At 37.2% G+C, this 18,680-nt stretch overlaps 1 protein-coding gene across 4 annotated transcripts in view; it reads right to left on the minus strand.

Annotated features, from left to right (window-relative positions):
• The window catches only part of PARG (poly(ADP-ribose) glycohydrolase), a 141,461-nt gene that overhangs the window by 6,365 nt on the left and 116,416 nt on the right, over positions 1 to 18,680 (minus strand). For all 4 annotated transcript variants that reach the window (XM_033130973.1, XM_033130976.1, XM_033130974.1 and 1 more), the window contains one exon: positions 11,356 to 11,461. In XM_033130973.1, coding sequence (XP_032986864.1) covers positions 11,356 to 11,461 — 106 coding nt within the window. The remainder of the gene's footprint in view (positions 1 to 11,355; positions 11,462 to 18,680) is intronic.

Raw genomic sequence — 18,680 nt, forward strand, 5'->3', positions numbered from 1 at the left:
TTAATTTTCTTTTTGGCATCAAAATTAAGCTATGAAAGAAATTCAAATAAATCTGAATAACATCAAAAAACAATTCATAGTGTCCTCTTGCAACAGATGAACCAAACAAAAAATGAGTAAAATGATGGATACTCACATCATAGGTGTGGTTTGAGGCCATCAGCATGTAATATTAGTAACAACTGCTAACACTGAGCTCTTATATCATGCTGCTTTATAAGCACAAACAAGATTTACAATGATTAACTCATTTAATCCTCGCAAAAACTGAAGAAGGTAAATATTAGTATGATCTCTATTTTGAAAATAAGGATATATGAGGTGTGATCAAACAATATGGTGAATGTTTAAATAAAAAAAAATTATTACAGTAAACGACACGTTGCCATTAATCCCACTCAAAATACTCCCTCTTATTTCATACACGCTTATCACATCGTTCTTGCCACTTTCTGAAGCAGTTCTGGAAGTTCTCTTTCATGTCTTTAGTTGCGCTGTTGTGGCAGCCTCCATGTCCTGAATTGATTCAAAATGTTTACCTTTCATGGTCATTTTGACTTTGGGGTAGAGCTAGAAGTCACATGGTGCCAGATATGGTGAATAAGGCAGATGAGGACACACTGTAATGTTTTTATTTGAAAGAAATTGCTGTACCAGAAGCAATGTATGACACGGAGCCTTTCCGTTGCATTCACAAAATACGGTGACTGCTATTGCCAAATAGCAGTCCAACGGAAAGGCAGGGATCTTCAATACAGAAAGCAGCATGTCCAACCTTAGTAACAGTGTGCGACAAGTTTCAACTTGTTCAGTGCAGTCAGTTGGGTGTGAGCTATGGTTGAGAGAAGGTGTGTTTTAAAGTGTGTCATAAATCACCCTCCATCATGACAATGCTCCGTGTCACATATCACTTCTGGTACCACAATTTCTGTCAAATAAAAACATAACAGTATGTCCTTATTCCCCTTATTCACCGGATCTGACACTGTGCGACTTTGGGCTCTTCCCCAAAGTCAAAATGATTCAGGACATCGAGGCAATTATGATAGCACAACTAAAGACACTCATGAAAGAGGACTTCCAGAACTTTTTCAGAAAGTGGCAAGAACGATGGGATAAGTGTGTTCAAAGTGAGGGGGATTACTGGCACCAGGTCTTTTATTGTAATAATTTTTAAAATTTAAACATTCACCTTCTTGTTTAAATTTAAACATTCAACTGCCTCGTATACGCACCAAAGGATAGGTCATTTGTCTAAGGTCACAGAATCAGAAAGCAGTGGAGCTGACATTTGAACCCTGGCAGATTGACCCGCTATGCTGTAAAGCTGCCATGCCGTGCTCTGCTCCAAGAAAACTTAGCACATGCCAGTCAGAAGAACTGCCTCCCATTGTTTATTTACATTATTTAGATGCATGCTGGCAAGCAAGGCTAAAACAGTATAGATTTGCAAGTACCACTGATGTCCTTCTCATGAAACCCAAGGTGTTTTGTGAGCTCTCAGGTCTGATTATCCTGAAAGCTCAAGCACTGCACCAGCCCCAAAGGCTTTTAGCTCGAGCTTCCAGGCCGACTCTTACTCTCTAACCTCTCTAACTGATCTTGACCTCTGGCGACTGCTTTTAATATTGATACCACCTGTCCCCCCACCTTACCCCCCACCAGATATTACTGAAGGCTCAATCCTTGGTCCTTTTATGTGCTTTAACTTCTCTCTCTCCTCAAGAATTCAACCACCATTTCCAGAATGCCAACTCCCAAATCTAGATCCAGATACGGAGTTTGTGTCAATTAAGATTAAACAGCAACAGCATAAGCCTCTTGGGCATCAATCCTGGTTTGAATCCCAGCACTGCCACTTGATACCCTTGTGATCCCAGGCTAGTCACTTACTTCTCTATGCCTGTTATCTCACCTATAAAGATAAAAATAAAATCTACCTGATGGGCTGTTCAGAGCTAATACACTTAAGGAAAGCACTTAGTACATTTCCTGGAACATAGAATGCATTCAACATGTTCAATCATCATCATCATCATCATCTAATAAAATCATCATCATAATAAAAAGACATACTGTTTTTGGAGGAAGACAGGCCACGTTTTAATGTTGGTTCTGACACTGACCAGCGGTCTCTCTTTGGGCAGGTTCACTAGCCTCTCTACAAACCTTTGTCTCCTCATTGTAAAAATGAGGCTATAAACTGAAGAGTAACTGTGCAAACAAAAGAAGAGAATGCAACATTTCTTAAACCTGGCTGATAACCAGCAACTTCCAGAGTTAAAAAAAATTCCCAAAGCCACTTCCAAGATCCACCAACTCAGTGGCATCTCCAAGGTGCTCGTAACAACCATTCCACACACTCCACTTTGAATGAACTATCATACAAGAGCCCATTCTAGGCACTGGGCCCAACAGATGAGAACAATGCAGAAATGCTAAGGAAGAAATATTCTATTCCCGTGTGTAGGAGCAAAGCTGTTAGAAAAATGCAGAGTGTGGTGTGTTCTAACAGAAGGAAGCAAGGAGAGGAGGAAACTGTGGTAGACAAGTTGGAATGAGTTGGTCCATAATTCTGTTCTTCTACCTTCTACTTTTTGTTGACAGTCACCCTGTTCCTACTTCTCCAACTAGACCTCCCACAAACCCCAGCAAAAGAGGGAGGCTACGCCAACCACAGAAAATGATTCTCAGCATTGTCTAGGTTCTAATCTTTTCTACAACAATGGTTTTCTTGGAGTTTAGCTATCTTGACTCCAAACTAGCAAAATAACTAGCAAAAACATCATTTAAGTTTGATGTAAATGGGACATAAGGTATGAAAGAAAACGAATTTATACAAAATTTCTATAATCTCAGAAAACTTTTCATTTAATGTAAATATGCAATAAAAATCAACGGGAAATTCTCATTAGGGGATGTGTCCAGTGTTTACTGACTCCCTGGCTACAATGATTTGGTCCAAGGTATGGGAAAGTGATCTAAGTTGGTCAAATTAGAGGATTTCCATAGCATTTTTAAACTAAGGAGTCCTCCTTTCCTCTAGGGACTCAAGTACAATATTGTAAGCCTGGAACTATTTTGTCCCAGCTCTTGCCACGCAGATAACCAACGGAAATAGAAGAGAGTGAAGCCATCATCTTGAGAGAAGCAGGCAGGAGAGGAACCAAGACACAAGAGGTAGCCTCTGATCCTGGGATCCAGTCATCCCTGAGGCCTAGTCTACTCTTCCTTTCTCAGCCCCACCAGCCAATAATAACCCCTTCTCAGGCTTTAAGTGATAAGGTACATTAGTGTCTCTTGCAATTGAAAGAGTCCTAATACAGAATTTTTTTGCAGGGTGGGGGGTTGGGGGGTGAGAGAGGAAGGGAGATCTTTGTGGAATAGTTAACATTGGAATAGAGTCTTAAAGGAACAGAAGGAATTAGCCAGATATAGAGAGGCAATTGAAGAATGTGCAAAGACATAGATTAACGAAAGGCATACAGAGGTTGTTGAATAAATTTGTTAAATAGAAATTCATTGAGCATATTGTATTTGAAAGTCACTTATCGACAGTGAAGGTAGGGAATAGGGAAAGAAAATAAAATGCACAGAACTACAATATCAAGATACCTTTTTGTGACAATCTGGATGGACCTAGAGGGCTTTATGCTAAGTGAAATAAGTCAGACTGAGAAAGACAAATACCATATGATCTCACTTACATGTGGAATCTGAAGAACAAAATAAACAAAACAGAAACAGACCCATAGAAACAGAGAACAAACTGATGGTTACCAGATGGGAGGGGCATTGGGGAATGGGTGAGAAAGGTGAAGGGATCAAGAAGTACAAACTGATAGTTACAAAACAGTCACCGGGATGTAAAATACAGTATGGGGAATATAGTCAATAATATTGTAAAAACTTGATGGTGCCAGACTGGTGCTAGACTTATCAGGGGGATCAATCACTTCACAAATTATAGAAATGTCTAACGACTATGCTGTCCCTGAAACTAACATAAAATAATATTGAATGTCAACCATATTAAAAAAAATAGTCACAGGGATATACAGTACAGCATAGGGAATTAGTCAATAATATTGTAATAACTATGTATGGGTAACAGACTTGTTGGGGTTATCAATTTGTGAGTTATATAAATGTCTAATCACTACATTGTTCCATACACAGGAAACTGAAAAAAGGGTTGTAATAGGTGAAAAGAAATACCTTTTAATTACGGTAAAGTAGCAATGGCATAATCTTTCACAAGTCAGGTAACACACTATGGGGATATACAAAAAATAAACTCTGAAGGAAATGCAAAGAGAAATTGACAAAATGGATTGAAGACCTAAACATAATACCTGAAAAAATAAACTATATAGAAGAAAACATAGGTACTAAACTTATGGACCTTGGGTTCAAAGAGGATTTATGAATTTGACTTCAAAGGCAAGGGAAGTAAAAGCTAAAATAAATGAATGGGACTATATCAAACTAAAAAGTTTCTGCACAGCCAAAGAAACCATCGACAAAATAAAGAGGCAACCAACTGGATGGGAGATTTTTGCAAACAATACCTCCAGTAAGGGACTAATATCCAAAATACATAAGGAACTCATACAACTCAACAACAGAAAAACAAACAATCCAATTAAAAAATGGGCAGAGGACCTGAACAGACATTTCTCCAAAGAGGACACAGAAATGGCCAACAGACATATGAAAAGACACTCAAAATCACTGAACATCAGAGAAATGCAAATAAAAACCACAATGAGATATCACCTCACCCCAGTTAGAATGGCTATCATCAACAAAACAAATAATAACAAGTGTTGGAGAGGTTGTGGAGAAAAAGGAACCCTCGTACACTGTTGGTAGGAATGCAGATTGGTGCAGCCGCTATGGAAGGCAGTGTGGAGGTTCCTCAAAAAATTACGAATAGAATTACCATATGACCCAGCAATCCTTCTCCTGGGTATTTACCCAACAAATCTGAAAACATTTATCCATAAAGACATGAGTGCTCCAATGTTCATTGCAGCTTTATTTACGGTGGCCAAGACATGGAAACAACCAAAGTATCTTTCAGTAGATGATTGGATAAAGAAGATGTATATACACAATGGAATACTATTCTGCCATAAGAAAAGATGAAATACTGCCATTTGGGACAACATGGATGGATCTTGAGATTATTATGCTAAATGAAATAAGTCAGACAGAAAAAGTCAAGAACCATATGGTTTCACTGATATATAGGATATAAGACTGAAAACAACAAAAGAACAAGAGAAACAAATGAAGAAACAACTCATAGACACAGACAATAGTTTAGTGGTTACCAGAGGGTAAGGGGGGAGGGGTGTGGTAGATGAGGGTAAATGGGATCAAATATATGGTGATGGAAGGAGAACTGACTCTGGGTGGTGAACACACGATGTGATACTGTATTACAGAATTGTACACCTGAAACCTATGTAACTTTACTAACCATTGTCACCCCAATAAATTTTAATTCAAAAAAAAAAAGAGAAATTGACAAAAACACTAACAAGAGCACCACTCAATCCCTTCACAAAGCAAGCAAAGTTAGAAGGATATAGGGTTGGATCTAATAGGTATAGCGTCTAACAGACATAGAATAAGTTCTATACCTTCAGACACATCTTTCAAGAGCCAACATAATATCTACAACAATTAACCGTTAGGCCACAAAGAGATGCTCAAAAAACTCCAAAAATAAATAATACTATCTGCACTTTCTGATTACAATGCAATCAAATTAGAAATAAGAGATGAAAAGAAACAATTTTTTTTGAACCAACCATTTAGAAATGGTTTTAAATTATCTCCTGAATATTGCATGAGTGCCTGGTGGTACACTTAGGGCAGGAGCCACTCCAGTCTATACTGAGATGAGGTGACTAAAGCTGCTAAAAACCCACAAACAAAAACAAAACAACAAAAAACACTGCTTCTAGAGAAAAGGACAAGTGATCTACAGAATCCTAACTTTCCTGAGTCTACCAGGGGGCTGAGTTTGCAGGGAACCAAAGTATGACAAGCCCCTCTAAGAAGAGATGAAACACAGAAACTATTATCTTTGAAAGAGCACAGGAGGACGAGGTGGGCACCATACAGATGGCTAAGAATAAGTCAGCTAAAACTAGTAAAATTTTAAAAGCCAAATGTGGACTGGGCGGCGAGGGTGGGGGTGGGAGGAGGAGGGGGTTCATTTTGGAATAGCTAGGATCCCCAGAAATAGGCGAATCCACAATCACTGAAAAGCTTTCCCATGGGCGTCCACAGAGTGCTCAGAAAGGTGGGGGTCTGGCAGGACAGAGCACCCGTTTGGTAACACCGTTTGGTGTGTGTGCAGCACAGGTAATGGGCTGCTGCTGGTGGTCGGCACCAAGCCCTCCCGCTTCCCCATGCCCCTCCTTTCCTACCCTCTGGCTCCAGGGGCACTGCCTGCCGGAGGCAGAAGGTTGTTAATGGCTGTTGAATAAACGAATATATGAAAAATATTCTCTTAATAGCTGTAAGCATAATACACAATGGAAGCAGTTCAAAATTAAATGGTTATAAATTGCAAAACTCAAGCACAATTAAGCACCAAGCATATTAAAAACTTATTTAGCCTTATTTCTAATACAAGAAATACAACTTTAAGGATTCACACATCCCCATGTTCTCCATCCATGATTTTTTTTTCTTACTATCCTCCTTTCCTTCCTTCCTTCCCTTGTTAGCACGTGATGGTTCAGGAGAGTCTTCAGGAAAGGTTTAGTAAGACCTAGGGACAGATAAAGATGGCCAGCAGAGAAAAAGTTAATATTGGCTTGTGTTTATCTACTTTCAGAGGATTTTAGTTTTCCAACTTTGTGTCATTTATCGATACTTTGAATTGGACCATAGCCTCTGATTCTTCTTTATGCACTTGCTCTGTCTCCCCAATACTGGTTCACGAGCAAACACCTCTTTCTTGGTGCTCTCTTCTCTTGGAGATTAATCTAGCATTTAAATGCCCCCTTGCTCATGTCCGCAATATGATCAATGAGATGGTGGGCTTATAAAAAGGAGCTTATACCATCCCGATGGCTGACATTTTTTTTAAAAATTGAGATATAACTAACATATAACATTATATTAGTTTTAGTCGTACAACATAATGATTCGGTATTTGTATACATTGAGAAATGATCACCACAATAAGTCTAGTTAACATCCATTACCAGATGTAGTTACAAAATTTTTTTTCTTGTGATGAGAACATTCAAGATCTACTGTTTTACCAACTTTCAAATATACCAAGAGTATTACTAACTATAGTCGCCATGCTGGACATTACATCCCCATGACTTACTTTAATAGGAAGTTTGTACCTTTTGACCCCCTTCACTGGTTTCGCCTACCCCCCAACCCTGAGCAACCACGACTCTGTTCTTTGTATCTATAAAGCATGGTTTTTTGTTTGCTTTTTTCAGATTCCACATATAAGTGAGATCATATGGCATTTGTCTTTCTCAGTCTGACTTATTTCACTTAGCATAATTCCCTCAAGGTCCATCTATGTTGTCAGAAAAAAATTTTGATACAATTTTTTGTTATAAAAACAATGTGTGGGCCGGCCCGGTGGCTCAGGCAGTTGGAGCTCCGTGCTCCTAACTCTGAAGGCTGCCGGTTTGATTCCCACGTGGGCCAGTGGGCTCTCAACCACAAGGATGCCAGTTCCACTCTTCAACTCCTGCAAGGGATGTTGGGCTCCGGCCCCTGCGACTAAGATTGAACACCGCACCGTGAGCTGAGCTGCCTGCCAGATGGCTCAGTTGGTTGGAGTGCGTCCTCTCAACCACAGGTTGCAGGTTTGACTCCAGCAAGGAAGGGATGGTGGGCTGTGCACCCTGTAACTAGCAACGGCAACTGGACCTGGAGCTGAGCTGCGCCCTCCACAACTAAAACTGAAAGGAAAACAACTTGCAGCTGAACGGCACCCTCCACAACTACGATTGAAAGGACAACTTGACTTGGAAAAAATCCTGGAAGTACACACTGTTCCCCAATAAAGTCCTGTTCCCCTTCCCCAATAAAACCTTTAAAAAAAAAAAAAAGAACAAGAAAAAAAAAAACAATGTGTGCTCACAACAGAAAAATACAGATTAAAAGGAAAAGAACATCTGTATTACTCACCTAGAGACAACCATTGTTGATCTTTGTACATAAACAGATAAACACAGAGAATCTCAAATTTGGGTATGTTTTATGTTCACAGTTTAATTTTAAAAATGATTTATATTACATGTACTGTACGTTTCCCCCCCATCTGGCAGATTCCAGAAACATCCTCCCATGTCGGCAGTTATATTTCTGCAATAGTTAATAATAATGCCTGGGTAATATTTCAGTACGTACATGTACCACAACTTTCTTTTCAAAATCATGTTTAGTATACAACCCCCACTAAAGGACATTATGACTATTTCTACTTTTTAAATGATTATTCAAGCAAATAAAGGGGAAGGTCAAAACGTCACTCTAAAGTTTAAATCTCGAAAACAGCAAAAAAATTACATAGTGAAAATTTTTGTACTATGCTTGACAGTACCAGAGGCTGCAAAGCTGCAGTTTGAAAGGCTTTTATGCCATAAAGAAAGAAAATGAAACAAACACACTTATAAAGCTTCCCAAGTTGTCCATCACAAATGACCAAAGCTTATGGCAGACCTGGTTTCTGGATTGATGACCTGAGTGTACTCATTTCATTTTATTTAAGAGAAAAACAGAAAAAAGCTCTGTCATAAGATCAATAAGTCCAGAGTGAAAAACAGGTTTCCGCAAGCAAATTCAGGGTGATAAAGAATTTCATAAAATAGAAATCAGAAATTATTTTTCTATAGGCTTTCAAAACACTGAAAATAACAACATGCAGTCTTTGTTTTTGAATATAAAGAAAATGTGGGTGAAAGTCTTGAGAATGAAGAAACAGATTTTTTTCTAAGCACGTCACAAAAATGTGAACACATAAAAATTAACTCCATATGACAACAACCCAACAGGATGAAATAAATGAAAAAACAGAAACATACCTGCAACATGTGAGTTAAATAATTAATACCTCTTAATATACAAAGAGTTATTACTAACCAATGAAAAATCGAAACGACTGCCTAAGAACTAAATGGGCAGAAGACGTGAAAAAGCAATTTTCACAAAACAAATAAAAATGATCAATAAACATATGAAAATTATTGAACCTCAGCGAAATCTAAAAGATTGACAATCTCATCTTTGTGAGGTTGCCCACACAAAGGAGACTATAATTTGATACAGGCTTTCAAAAACAATTTGTAACAAGTATCAAAATATAAAGTATATATATCCTTTGAGTCATTAATCTTACTTCTAGGAATTAAACCTCAGAAAACAATTATATATAACATATAATTACATACTGCAGTATTGCTTATAAGATAAAGAAAATAAACCAATTGTCTACGAATGGAGAATCTGTGAAATAAATTATGGTATATAGGTACATACAATGGAAAGTCATGTAGCTATGAAAAAATGTCAACAGTACATCTACATTAGTTGGTGTTGAAAGCCATCCATGAGATTGTAGGGTTTTCAAAATGAAGAAGTTAGAGCATAGACTATATAGTGTGATTTGTATCAAAAGGATACATAGATTGTTACATAGAAATGTCTGAAAGGATGGTCACCAAAAAGTTAACAGTGAATTCTGGTGACTTTCACGTACCGCAAAATTTTTAAAATATAATAATAAACGTGTCATTTTTACAAAAATAAGAGACTCATAAATTATGACAGACTCCACTGTTCTATGCCCAACAAGGTGGATTTTATCTCTATTCTCTATCTAGTTTGGCTAGCAAGGCCAGCCGGTTATTTTATGTTTGCTTTGTTTTCTTATTTTGATAACTGTAGTATAACAAAGGATTTGTCTGGTGTTAGTCCTGGGTTCTAGGCAGAAGCTTCAAAAACCCTAGGAATTCCCTGAGTGTGTTTGTCATGCTAATGCAGTGACTCCTAGTGGGCCCCTAGAGGGCTTCAGCATTAGAGCTGCAGGGAGTGACGGGAGGGCTGGAAATTAAGTTCAGTGCTGTGGCCAATGAGCCAATCAATGATGCCTATGTATGAAGTCCCAATAAAAACTCTGGGCACCAAAGGTCAGTGGGTTTGCTGGTTGGCAAATCACTGATGTGCTGGGAGAGTGACTGGCCTGACACCACAGGGAGAGGGCGGGGAACCTTTGTATTCCCTCCCAGATCTCACCTATGTGTATCCTTTATAATAAAATTATATACTAGCACCATCCTGAGCTCTGTTAGTCACGCTAGTGAATTACCACACCTGAGGGGGATTGTGGGAACCTCCCAACTTGGTAGCCAGTTGGTCAGAGGTGTCGGTCGCCTGGGAGACACCTCCCCCATCCCCCAGACTTTTGGCTAGAGTGTGACACAGGAGCGGTCTTGTGGAGGACTCTGCCTTTAAGCTGTGAGGCCTGCACTACCTCTAGGTAGTCGGTGTCAGGACTGCACTGCAGCACACACAGCTGCCGTCAGACGAATTGGGCTGGCAGACAGCAGTAACCATCCTCAGAAATGCTATAACACTATTTTCTATAACATAATTTTGAGAAAAGAGCAAATGTCATCATCTAATAAACAGCCAACAGCTTTGTTGAGCAGGTTTTGTGATGTTTTTATACCATACACAATAAAATGCCAGAAATGTTGATCCTCGGGTACCCCAATGCCTCCTTATCTGTGTCATCCATGCAGCTCCCCAAGATGTACTGCCACACACGGTGTACCTCTATGAAAGCACGCATTGCTGTGTGCTGCATTGCTCTATGCCTCTCTCTGATATTCTGGACTGTGGATTCCAAAGCAGGGACCACATCTTATTCCCCTTTGTATTCCCAGAGCCAACCACAGTGCAGGAGGCAGAGAAAATGCCCCATAAATTTGGTGAATGAATGAGTGAGTCTGTGAAATAGCTCTGTCCACAAAATGACTTCTGTGAAGCAACATGCTTGAGCAGGTGCTTTGGTTTGAAACTTCATAGCCATTTGGACTCTTCTAGTCAACTAAAGAGAAATTTAGTTGTCTGGTAGATCAGAGAAATAAGTGACCTCTGAAGGGAAACAGTAAATAAAAATAAAAATTCCTTTAAACACCGTAAGACAAAAGAGGATGCTGTTAAATATTCTTTTCCTCTTCTCTGAGATACTGTGGTCTCTTAAGATGAAAGAACATTAGCAACCCAGTATGAAGCACTACCTTTTCTCCTGAGTCAGAATGCTAGTATCCTTGTAACAGCTTATCCACTCACCTTTTAATCTGGCATCACCCCCAAAGGCACCGCAGCCCCAGTTTCCCGTGGCCACTGCAGAAAGATTCTCTGAAGAAACTCCAGGACGGAGAAATCCACAGTAAGCCTTCAGGAGGAAAGAAATATCAAAGCACATGAATAACTAGACACTAACAGTCTTTTTGACTGATTCTTAGGGGCCAAAGTAGAGGGAAAAACAGAAAATTGGAGGATTATACAAGGAAGAGAGTAAGAAATGATCAATTCTAATATTTATTTGCTTTGATGCTGGGCAAATCCAAGCCCTTAAACCAATACAGATCTCGGTTTCTTTTTCCAACTCAAAGACATATAAATGGAAATATCAGAGATATTTCAAGAACGGATAGTATCACAATTACAAACCACCAATAAAGGGAGGAAAGACACTTCAGACACTTTCATTAGAAGATTCCTGATCACCATGTTTTCATTAAAGTAAGGGGTTATAATTATTATGCTTCCTCAGCACTCTCTCTCTCTGAATTATTGGGACTAGATTAATAACTGTGACTAGATTTTTAAATGTGCTTCCTGCCACTAAAATGCTTAACAATGAGTAAGCAACTGTATAGAAAAGGGATTCCCACACTGGTTACAAAATAACCTTAGGATCTCTTCCAGCTCCAAGATCTCTAGTTTCACAACTCTGTTTGAAACTAGAATATTTTAAAATTTGCCATAACCTGAGAAAGGAACAATATATCCCAAGGATGCTGGCTAAGTATTAATTACATGAACAGTTCACTTTGTATATAAGAAGACTGCAGTTTAAGGTTAAGGTCCCAGAGTTTCTGGTTTCCATTTCTTTGCTGTCAGCCTCGTTGGTCTTTCTGTCTCCTAAGGGTTCTTAGTTTTCTGAAACTATCAGACTGTATTACGAGGTTGAATACAATCGCAAAGCAATCTCCCCTGGGTTCTCTCAAATATTTCTCGAAAATATAGCTTATGCATAACAGTCAATAAAATAAAAAGAATAATCTGTGACAAATGTTCCCAGAGAAAAACCAAGGATAAAGAAAGATGCTCTATGAAATCATACAAAGAAATACAGTAAATTGCTCTCTGAAGTTTGCACAAAGGTATAAAAATTTACTTTACACACTGTCTGGGTGGATTAACAAGGCTATTTTTTCCACCCCCTCCTAGGCTGTAAATCCTGACAGATATTAATAAGTCGCTACCAGACCATTATTCAATGACGTGGTACCGAGCTTACACGAGAACTCACAAATTACCTGTATAATCAGATGCACGGAGCTTCTGAAAATCTCTTTCAGGTAAAAAATATCAAAGACCTCAATTTTTTGAGCAAGTTCTTGAAAGACAAAGTCTCTCTCTCTGCCTTTGTGCCAACAAGAGGGAGAACAAACTCACTGTCAGAAGAGACATAACTCTGCCACTTGGTTTCCTGTCAAATTCTCCTAACATGCCTACATGAAGAGAAAGATTCCGTAGCTTCCTAGTTTGTGTCATTTCTGTTTTGTACTGTCAGAATGGTTTTAGTCTCTTCCTCACTGCTGTCTCTACATAGCTGGGCTAACTTTTTTTTAATGAACAAAAATAGCTTAGTGAAACTAAAGCCTAACTACAGAAAATTTGAAATATTTAAGATTATTATAAGCAAAATCTAATGTAATTAACCAATTTTACTAAAAAAAAATCTATCTTATAAAAATGGTCACAACTAAAACAAACTGTAAGACTGAAATTAACCTGCATTTGGTGTTTTTATCAAATAAAATAAAACTTTAAAAAGTTAATCAGATAGAAATGAAATGATAAATCACATGGTACTTAGATGTAAGAATAACTGTTTATAACGATTAAATACAAAATTCTTTTATTCTATTAAAACCAAGCATTTCCAAGGTCAGAAACAGGAGAGAAACAGCAAGCTCCTCTGAATTCCCTTTAGAAGGAAAACCCAAGCTTCTCCCTTCTCCAGTAAGGAGAGGGACCCCTCAAATGATAGAGACGAGGGCAGGGCCACTACTCAGGAAATCCCCTCCTTTTACAGGAGTAATTGAGCTACTTTAGTAAGAACAAAAGAGACCTGAAAAGAGCTGCCAAGTTGTTACTTCACAGGAAAAGGTACTAGGAGTTCTCAAGAGCTGCACACTGGCAACAAATACTTTACTTCCCCCACCGGGAACCAGAGCACTTGAGGAGATTAAGCAGAGCAGTAAGAGTCAAAGAAAACCAGCTTGAACTTCAGTCACATCCTGACATGACATTCACCAGTGCAAAAGCTACTTATTGTTACTAATAAACAACTTTAAAAGGAAAAAAGGAAACACTCATACCTCAACACAGTAAAGTAGAAGATACCAATGAACAGTCATACCTCAGAATTAGTTTTGATGGGAAGGGAAGAAGAGAGGGAGGATAAAGGTAATTTTGGAGTCCTGAAGGTTTCAAAAGAGAAGCAAAAGGCAGGAGGAAAATATTGGTATCTAGAGTTAAAAACTAGAGCCTAACCAGGAAGTGGTGAGGACAGATGCAGGAAGGAAACTAAGAAAACAGTAGTAAAAACCTACAGGCCCAGAACTGGTTCCAGGAAACAGATGGTCCTCAGGGGAACAGTCACAAACATCCACGCAAGGACATGCGTTATATATAATATTGTATACCAACTATACTTAAAAATAAATAATTAAAAAGTAATCTTTTGAAAGAATAAAATATGAATTAGAAGTCTTAAAATTATCCTTAGACTCAGTTATAACAATTTTGCGAATTTCTTTTGTTATTTGATTAAATAGCAATTGTACAAAGACGTTTATTACTATACTATGTATAATAGAGAAAAAATTGGGACCACCTAATTGTTCAAAAACAGTAGTTAAGTCACAGTATATCGATACAACCAATTTTATGGCCATTAAACATATTATTAAGATTATTAAAAAGTATGAAAAATATTTACAATATATGATTAATAGGTAAAATACAAAATTATAGGTAACTTTTGAACACATTTATATGAAACTGAATATTCATGTGAGAATACTTACATAAACAAAAACAACTATTTGAAAAGTAGGATTATGGATGACTTTTTTGTCTTTAAAATAACTAACATTAGTAAATTGATTTTGCTTTTTAAAAACGCAATTTAAAATGAAGGACTTATGCAGACCTTAGTTTCCTCGTGTGAAATTGAACACTAGATTAGATATCTCTTTGGTTATTCTGATTCTATATATTGAGAGACTTAAGGGAAAACTCACTAAAAATGATACATTTTGAACTAATATTCCTGAAAAGTAAAGTGACACATACTTTAAGATCATAAATGATTAGATGTTAAACTTCTTAGAAATATCAGCAGCAAGTATTGATAAGTTTTATTAACCAAGCAAGCTTTGGTTTAATAACAATCCCCTTCCAAATTTGGAGATGGGTAAAAAAAACAAAAAAAAAAGTCAATAAACAAATCAATTTAAAAAAAGGTAATGGTGGTTATTTCCTGGTGGGGTGGTCTCTTTACTGTTAAATGTCTGATCCAGAAGCCTCCTCGAAATATATTCATTACTTAATCTTACTGGAACGAGTCTATCATGGCTCAATACAACTTTTCACAGATGATTTCTTTCTTCCCTTGCTGAGCTATTTGCCACTTTTGCAAGCTGGAGTCATAAGTCTTTTCAATCACAAGGTAATTCTCTTCTAGAATGTTACCCAGTTGATTTCTCACAGGATAAAACATTGCTTCACAGTATCAGTTAGACAAAAGAAGACTAATTCTTCTTTTTAAAAACCAACTCTACTTGCAGGTGACACATGGGGCCAATAGAAGAGGTGGAGCCTGGATGGAGCAGACTTGTTTCCAGAGGTAATAAGGCACTTTTTGGGATTGCCCTTTCCATTATTATCTGGTTATTTCCATTATTATCCATTATTACGCCTAAAAGCAGCAGAGAGGCCTGCAGAGTTCAAAGATCCACACTGAATTCTGATGGTGAAAACTGGTCTGATGCTCTGTTGCTTCATTTAGAAAAATGGAAGTTTTCTATTCCTTTCTATTTTCTCTCTGGCATGAAAAACACAGTAGAATTGGCACTGCCGTGGGCATCCTCGTGGCCTACCTTCAATAAACCTTGTTTCTTAATAACCTTGCTCTCTTAAAAAAAGAAAAAAAAGTAGAATTGTGCAAGTCATGTCTAAAGTGATTTAATAATGGACTTCTGCTTTAAACCTAAATTGACAAAACACAGTGTAAAACATTTAATATTCTCTCCAAGTGGTGCTGTTTATGGAAAACTCTGTTGCTTGTACTAAAATTCACAACTCTATTTTAATAGGTAAGTGTAAATAATAAATGATGGAATGCTTTAATTTAGAAGGCCCAAAGTTATTTGGATTAGTTTTCTAAGTAAGTCATCAATATATTTAACAAAATCATTTACTGCTTTCTTCTTTTCTCAATGATAGAATTAGAAAACTAATTCTATGCTAAAAGAGCAAATGTTTTCAAATATAGTGAATAAAATAACATACATTTATCAAATGCCTTCCCACGTGCCAGGCCTGAACCAGGTGCTTTCTCAGTGTTACCCAATGTGTCAACGGGCACCTGTGAAATACCAAGGAAATATACCTGTGGTATTTCCTTGTCTCGTGGGAATTTACTAAATAGGCTGGGTGAGGGGGATTCTCAATTTTCCTTGAAAAAGTGTATCAAACAGAAAAGGGTACTGACAAAAGCATTAACTGGCAGCTTGCTCACAGTACAGGAGAATGACTGAGAGGTAAACTGGGCATATGTGCTTAGAGAAGATCATGTGTCCACCAAATGCGGGAATAACCTTCATGACATAAGACTGAAATAGGTAAAAAGTCCGGAAAGACAGATACAATGACAGTAATCTCTAGGTGGGAGGAGCTAGATATTAAAAAAGTAATTTGAAGGAAGGGAACCTGGGTTCAAGTCCTAGCTTCCTCACTGCCTATCTGTGTGACCTGGGGCAAGTTAGTTTTAGTCAGCTTCCTGAGGCTCTCAGTTCACTGTCTCTAAATCAGAGATTAGAATCACTGTCTACACCTCCTTGGGTGGTTAGGATTAAATCAGACACCCAATTTTAAGGGCTAAGTAGAGTGCCTAGCATATAGTAAGCAATCAATGTTAGCGATTACTCTTACTATTGTTACTTGAATAATTTTTTAAAGTTTCTACATGCATTTGACTGAATCTTTTGTGACATATAAATTGGACTTGATTGCATACTGACATAAATAATGGCAGGTTGAAGACAGAGAACTGCATTACTATTCATTATAAGGCAATCCGTCTGCTTCATATAGTTTCATTTGTTTCACACTTGAATTGACACTGGATTTACTGGGCTTTATTTAGCCTTTAAAGACTATTTAGGAAATATCCACAAATTTGTAACATTTTGAGTGATCTGAGATGTATTTATATCTAAAAAGTTTATCTTAAAAAACTGTACTGGTAACATGGAAGAAATTTAATTAATCATTGACTAACTCATTTAGCAAATATTTTTTAAAAGTTCCCATCAGTAAGGCAGTGTGCCAGGCACTGAACCAACCTGAATGAAATTAAACTTCTTCTGAAGGTTATTTTAAAGACTCATTCTTTTTGTATAAAGTGTATCTCATAATGACTCTACATTCTACAAAAAAATGTTTTTCAGTGTTGGTAACACAACTAACAACCTATTCACATACATCAAAGCTTCACATTTTTAAAATTTCTGGTGTCTTTGAGGACCGGTAAACTGAAGTTGGTGTTACACAAGTAAATGAAGAGAACATCAACTGGTCCTGGGGAATTAAAAAAGAAAAGACTTATATATGCCCAGGGTTATCTTTTAAAAAGACCCTATTTGTTGATAATTTCTAAAAGTGAATGATCTAGCACGTTTCTAGAATGATCTAGAAAGTTTCTATGGGAATACGGACTTTATCCATAAAAAAGGGAACCTTTAAACCTGTGCTAAAATATAATTATGCTTAAACACATTTCCTTTTCATATATTTCCATCCAAACTACCTACTGCTTGTATAAATGTCTTCTGGTATCAATCATCATGTGAAAAATTCACATGTACGTTTAATACATAATATCTAATGAAAATTTAAAGATAAATCTTATTCTACTTGATAAACTATATGATAAAAACATGTGCTTGGAGACAACTGCTACAAGGCAAGAGTTTGGAACAGTGAAAGCAGGCTCACATTTAAAACTACCTAATATTAGGTTGGTGCAAAAGTAATTGTGGCTTTTGTAATTGTTTTTAACCTTTTAAACCACAATTACTTTTAGACCAATCTAATATAATAAAAGATATTCTTCAGGCAAATGTCTGACTTTCAGAGTCAGGTGAAAGAGAGAAATTTAACTATTGATATACCAAAGAACAGTCTTTCTGGATAGCGGAATTACTTTTTTAAAAAGATAAATGAGATCTGTTAATAAGTTCAACTTTGGAAAACAATGCATTTACTTTTCACACTTTTTGTGAGATTCCTTTGAGAATGCTAAACATTAAAATAATAAATTATTTATAAGAACATGTCCAACAATAAGCTTCTCAAGTAGATTAGGATATACGATAATAAATGTAATCATATTCATAATATCTACTAAGTTGTAAGTGTAAAAAAAGCCTTTCTGTTTTATCTGGTTGTTTCTTTTCCTAATAATAGACAGGCAAAGTGGTTCGGCTGAGAGAAGAGGAGCCTCACAGAGACAGTTCCTCCGGAGAGACTCAGGGAGAAGATGGGGAGATGCGGGAGCAGATGCCACATGCAGCCCAGTCTCCCTGCAGTGGTACACCCAGTCTGCTGTCATTATCAAGTTCATGTGTAGGGATTGGAACACATATACCTATGCAAAACCACAAACCTCATCATCTTAATAATTTCATAACTAAATTCTACTTGTGGGAGTTAAACAATGGTTTTCAGAATTGGGTCAGTCTTCTTGACTGTGAGAGTACTCTGAGGAACTAAAGAAAATACCAACTGTCTTGGTAAGACCCTAAATCTAGAGAATAGCATCAGCACTCTATTGTGTAATAGAGTTTATTTATTATGGTTAACACTAGTGAAAATTTGAACAATAGAAATGGCTCTTTTTAATATTTCTGTAATACAATTAGAAAAGAAAGTGATAATAGTAGACAGCATTAACTGTCACAGAAAGTCATAGATTCCATCACAATATATTAAATTACCAAATCGATGTACAATTCACACATGATTCTTACAAATAACAGAACAATATAACTTGACTTTTATGGTTTATCTCTTTTCACCCTGACAGCATACCT

The sequence above is a fragment of the Rhinolophus ferrumequinum genome, chromosome 16, assembly GCF_004115265.2.
Source record: "Rhinolophus ferrumequinum isolate MPI-CBG mRhiFer1 chromosome 16, mRhiFer1_v1.p, whole genome shotgun sequence".
Taxonomy (NCBI): Eukaryota; Metazoa; Chordata; class Mammalia; order Chiroptera; family Rhinolophidae; genus Rhinolophus; species Rhinolophus ferrumequinum.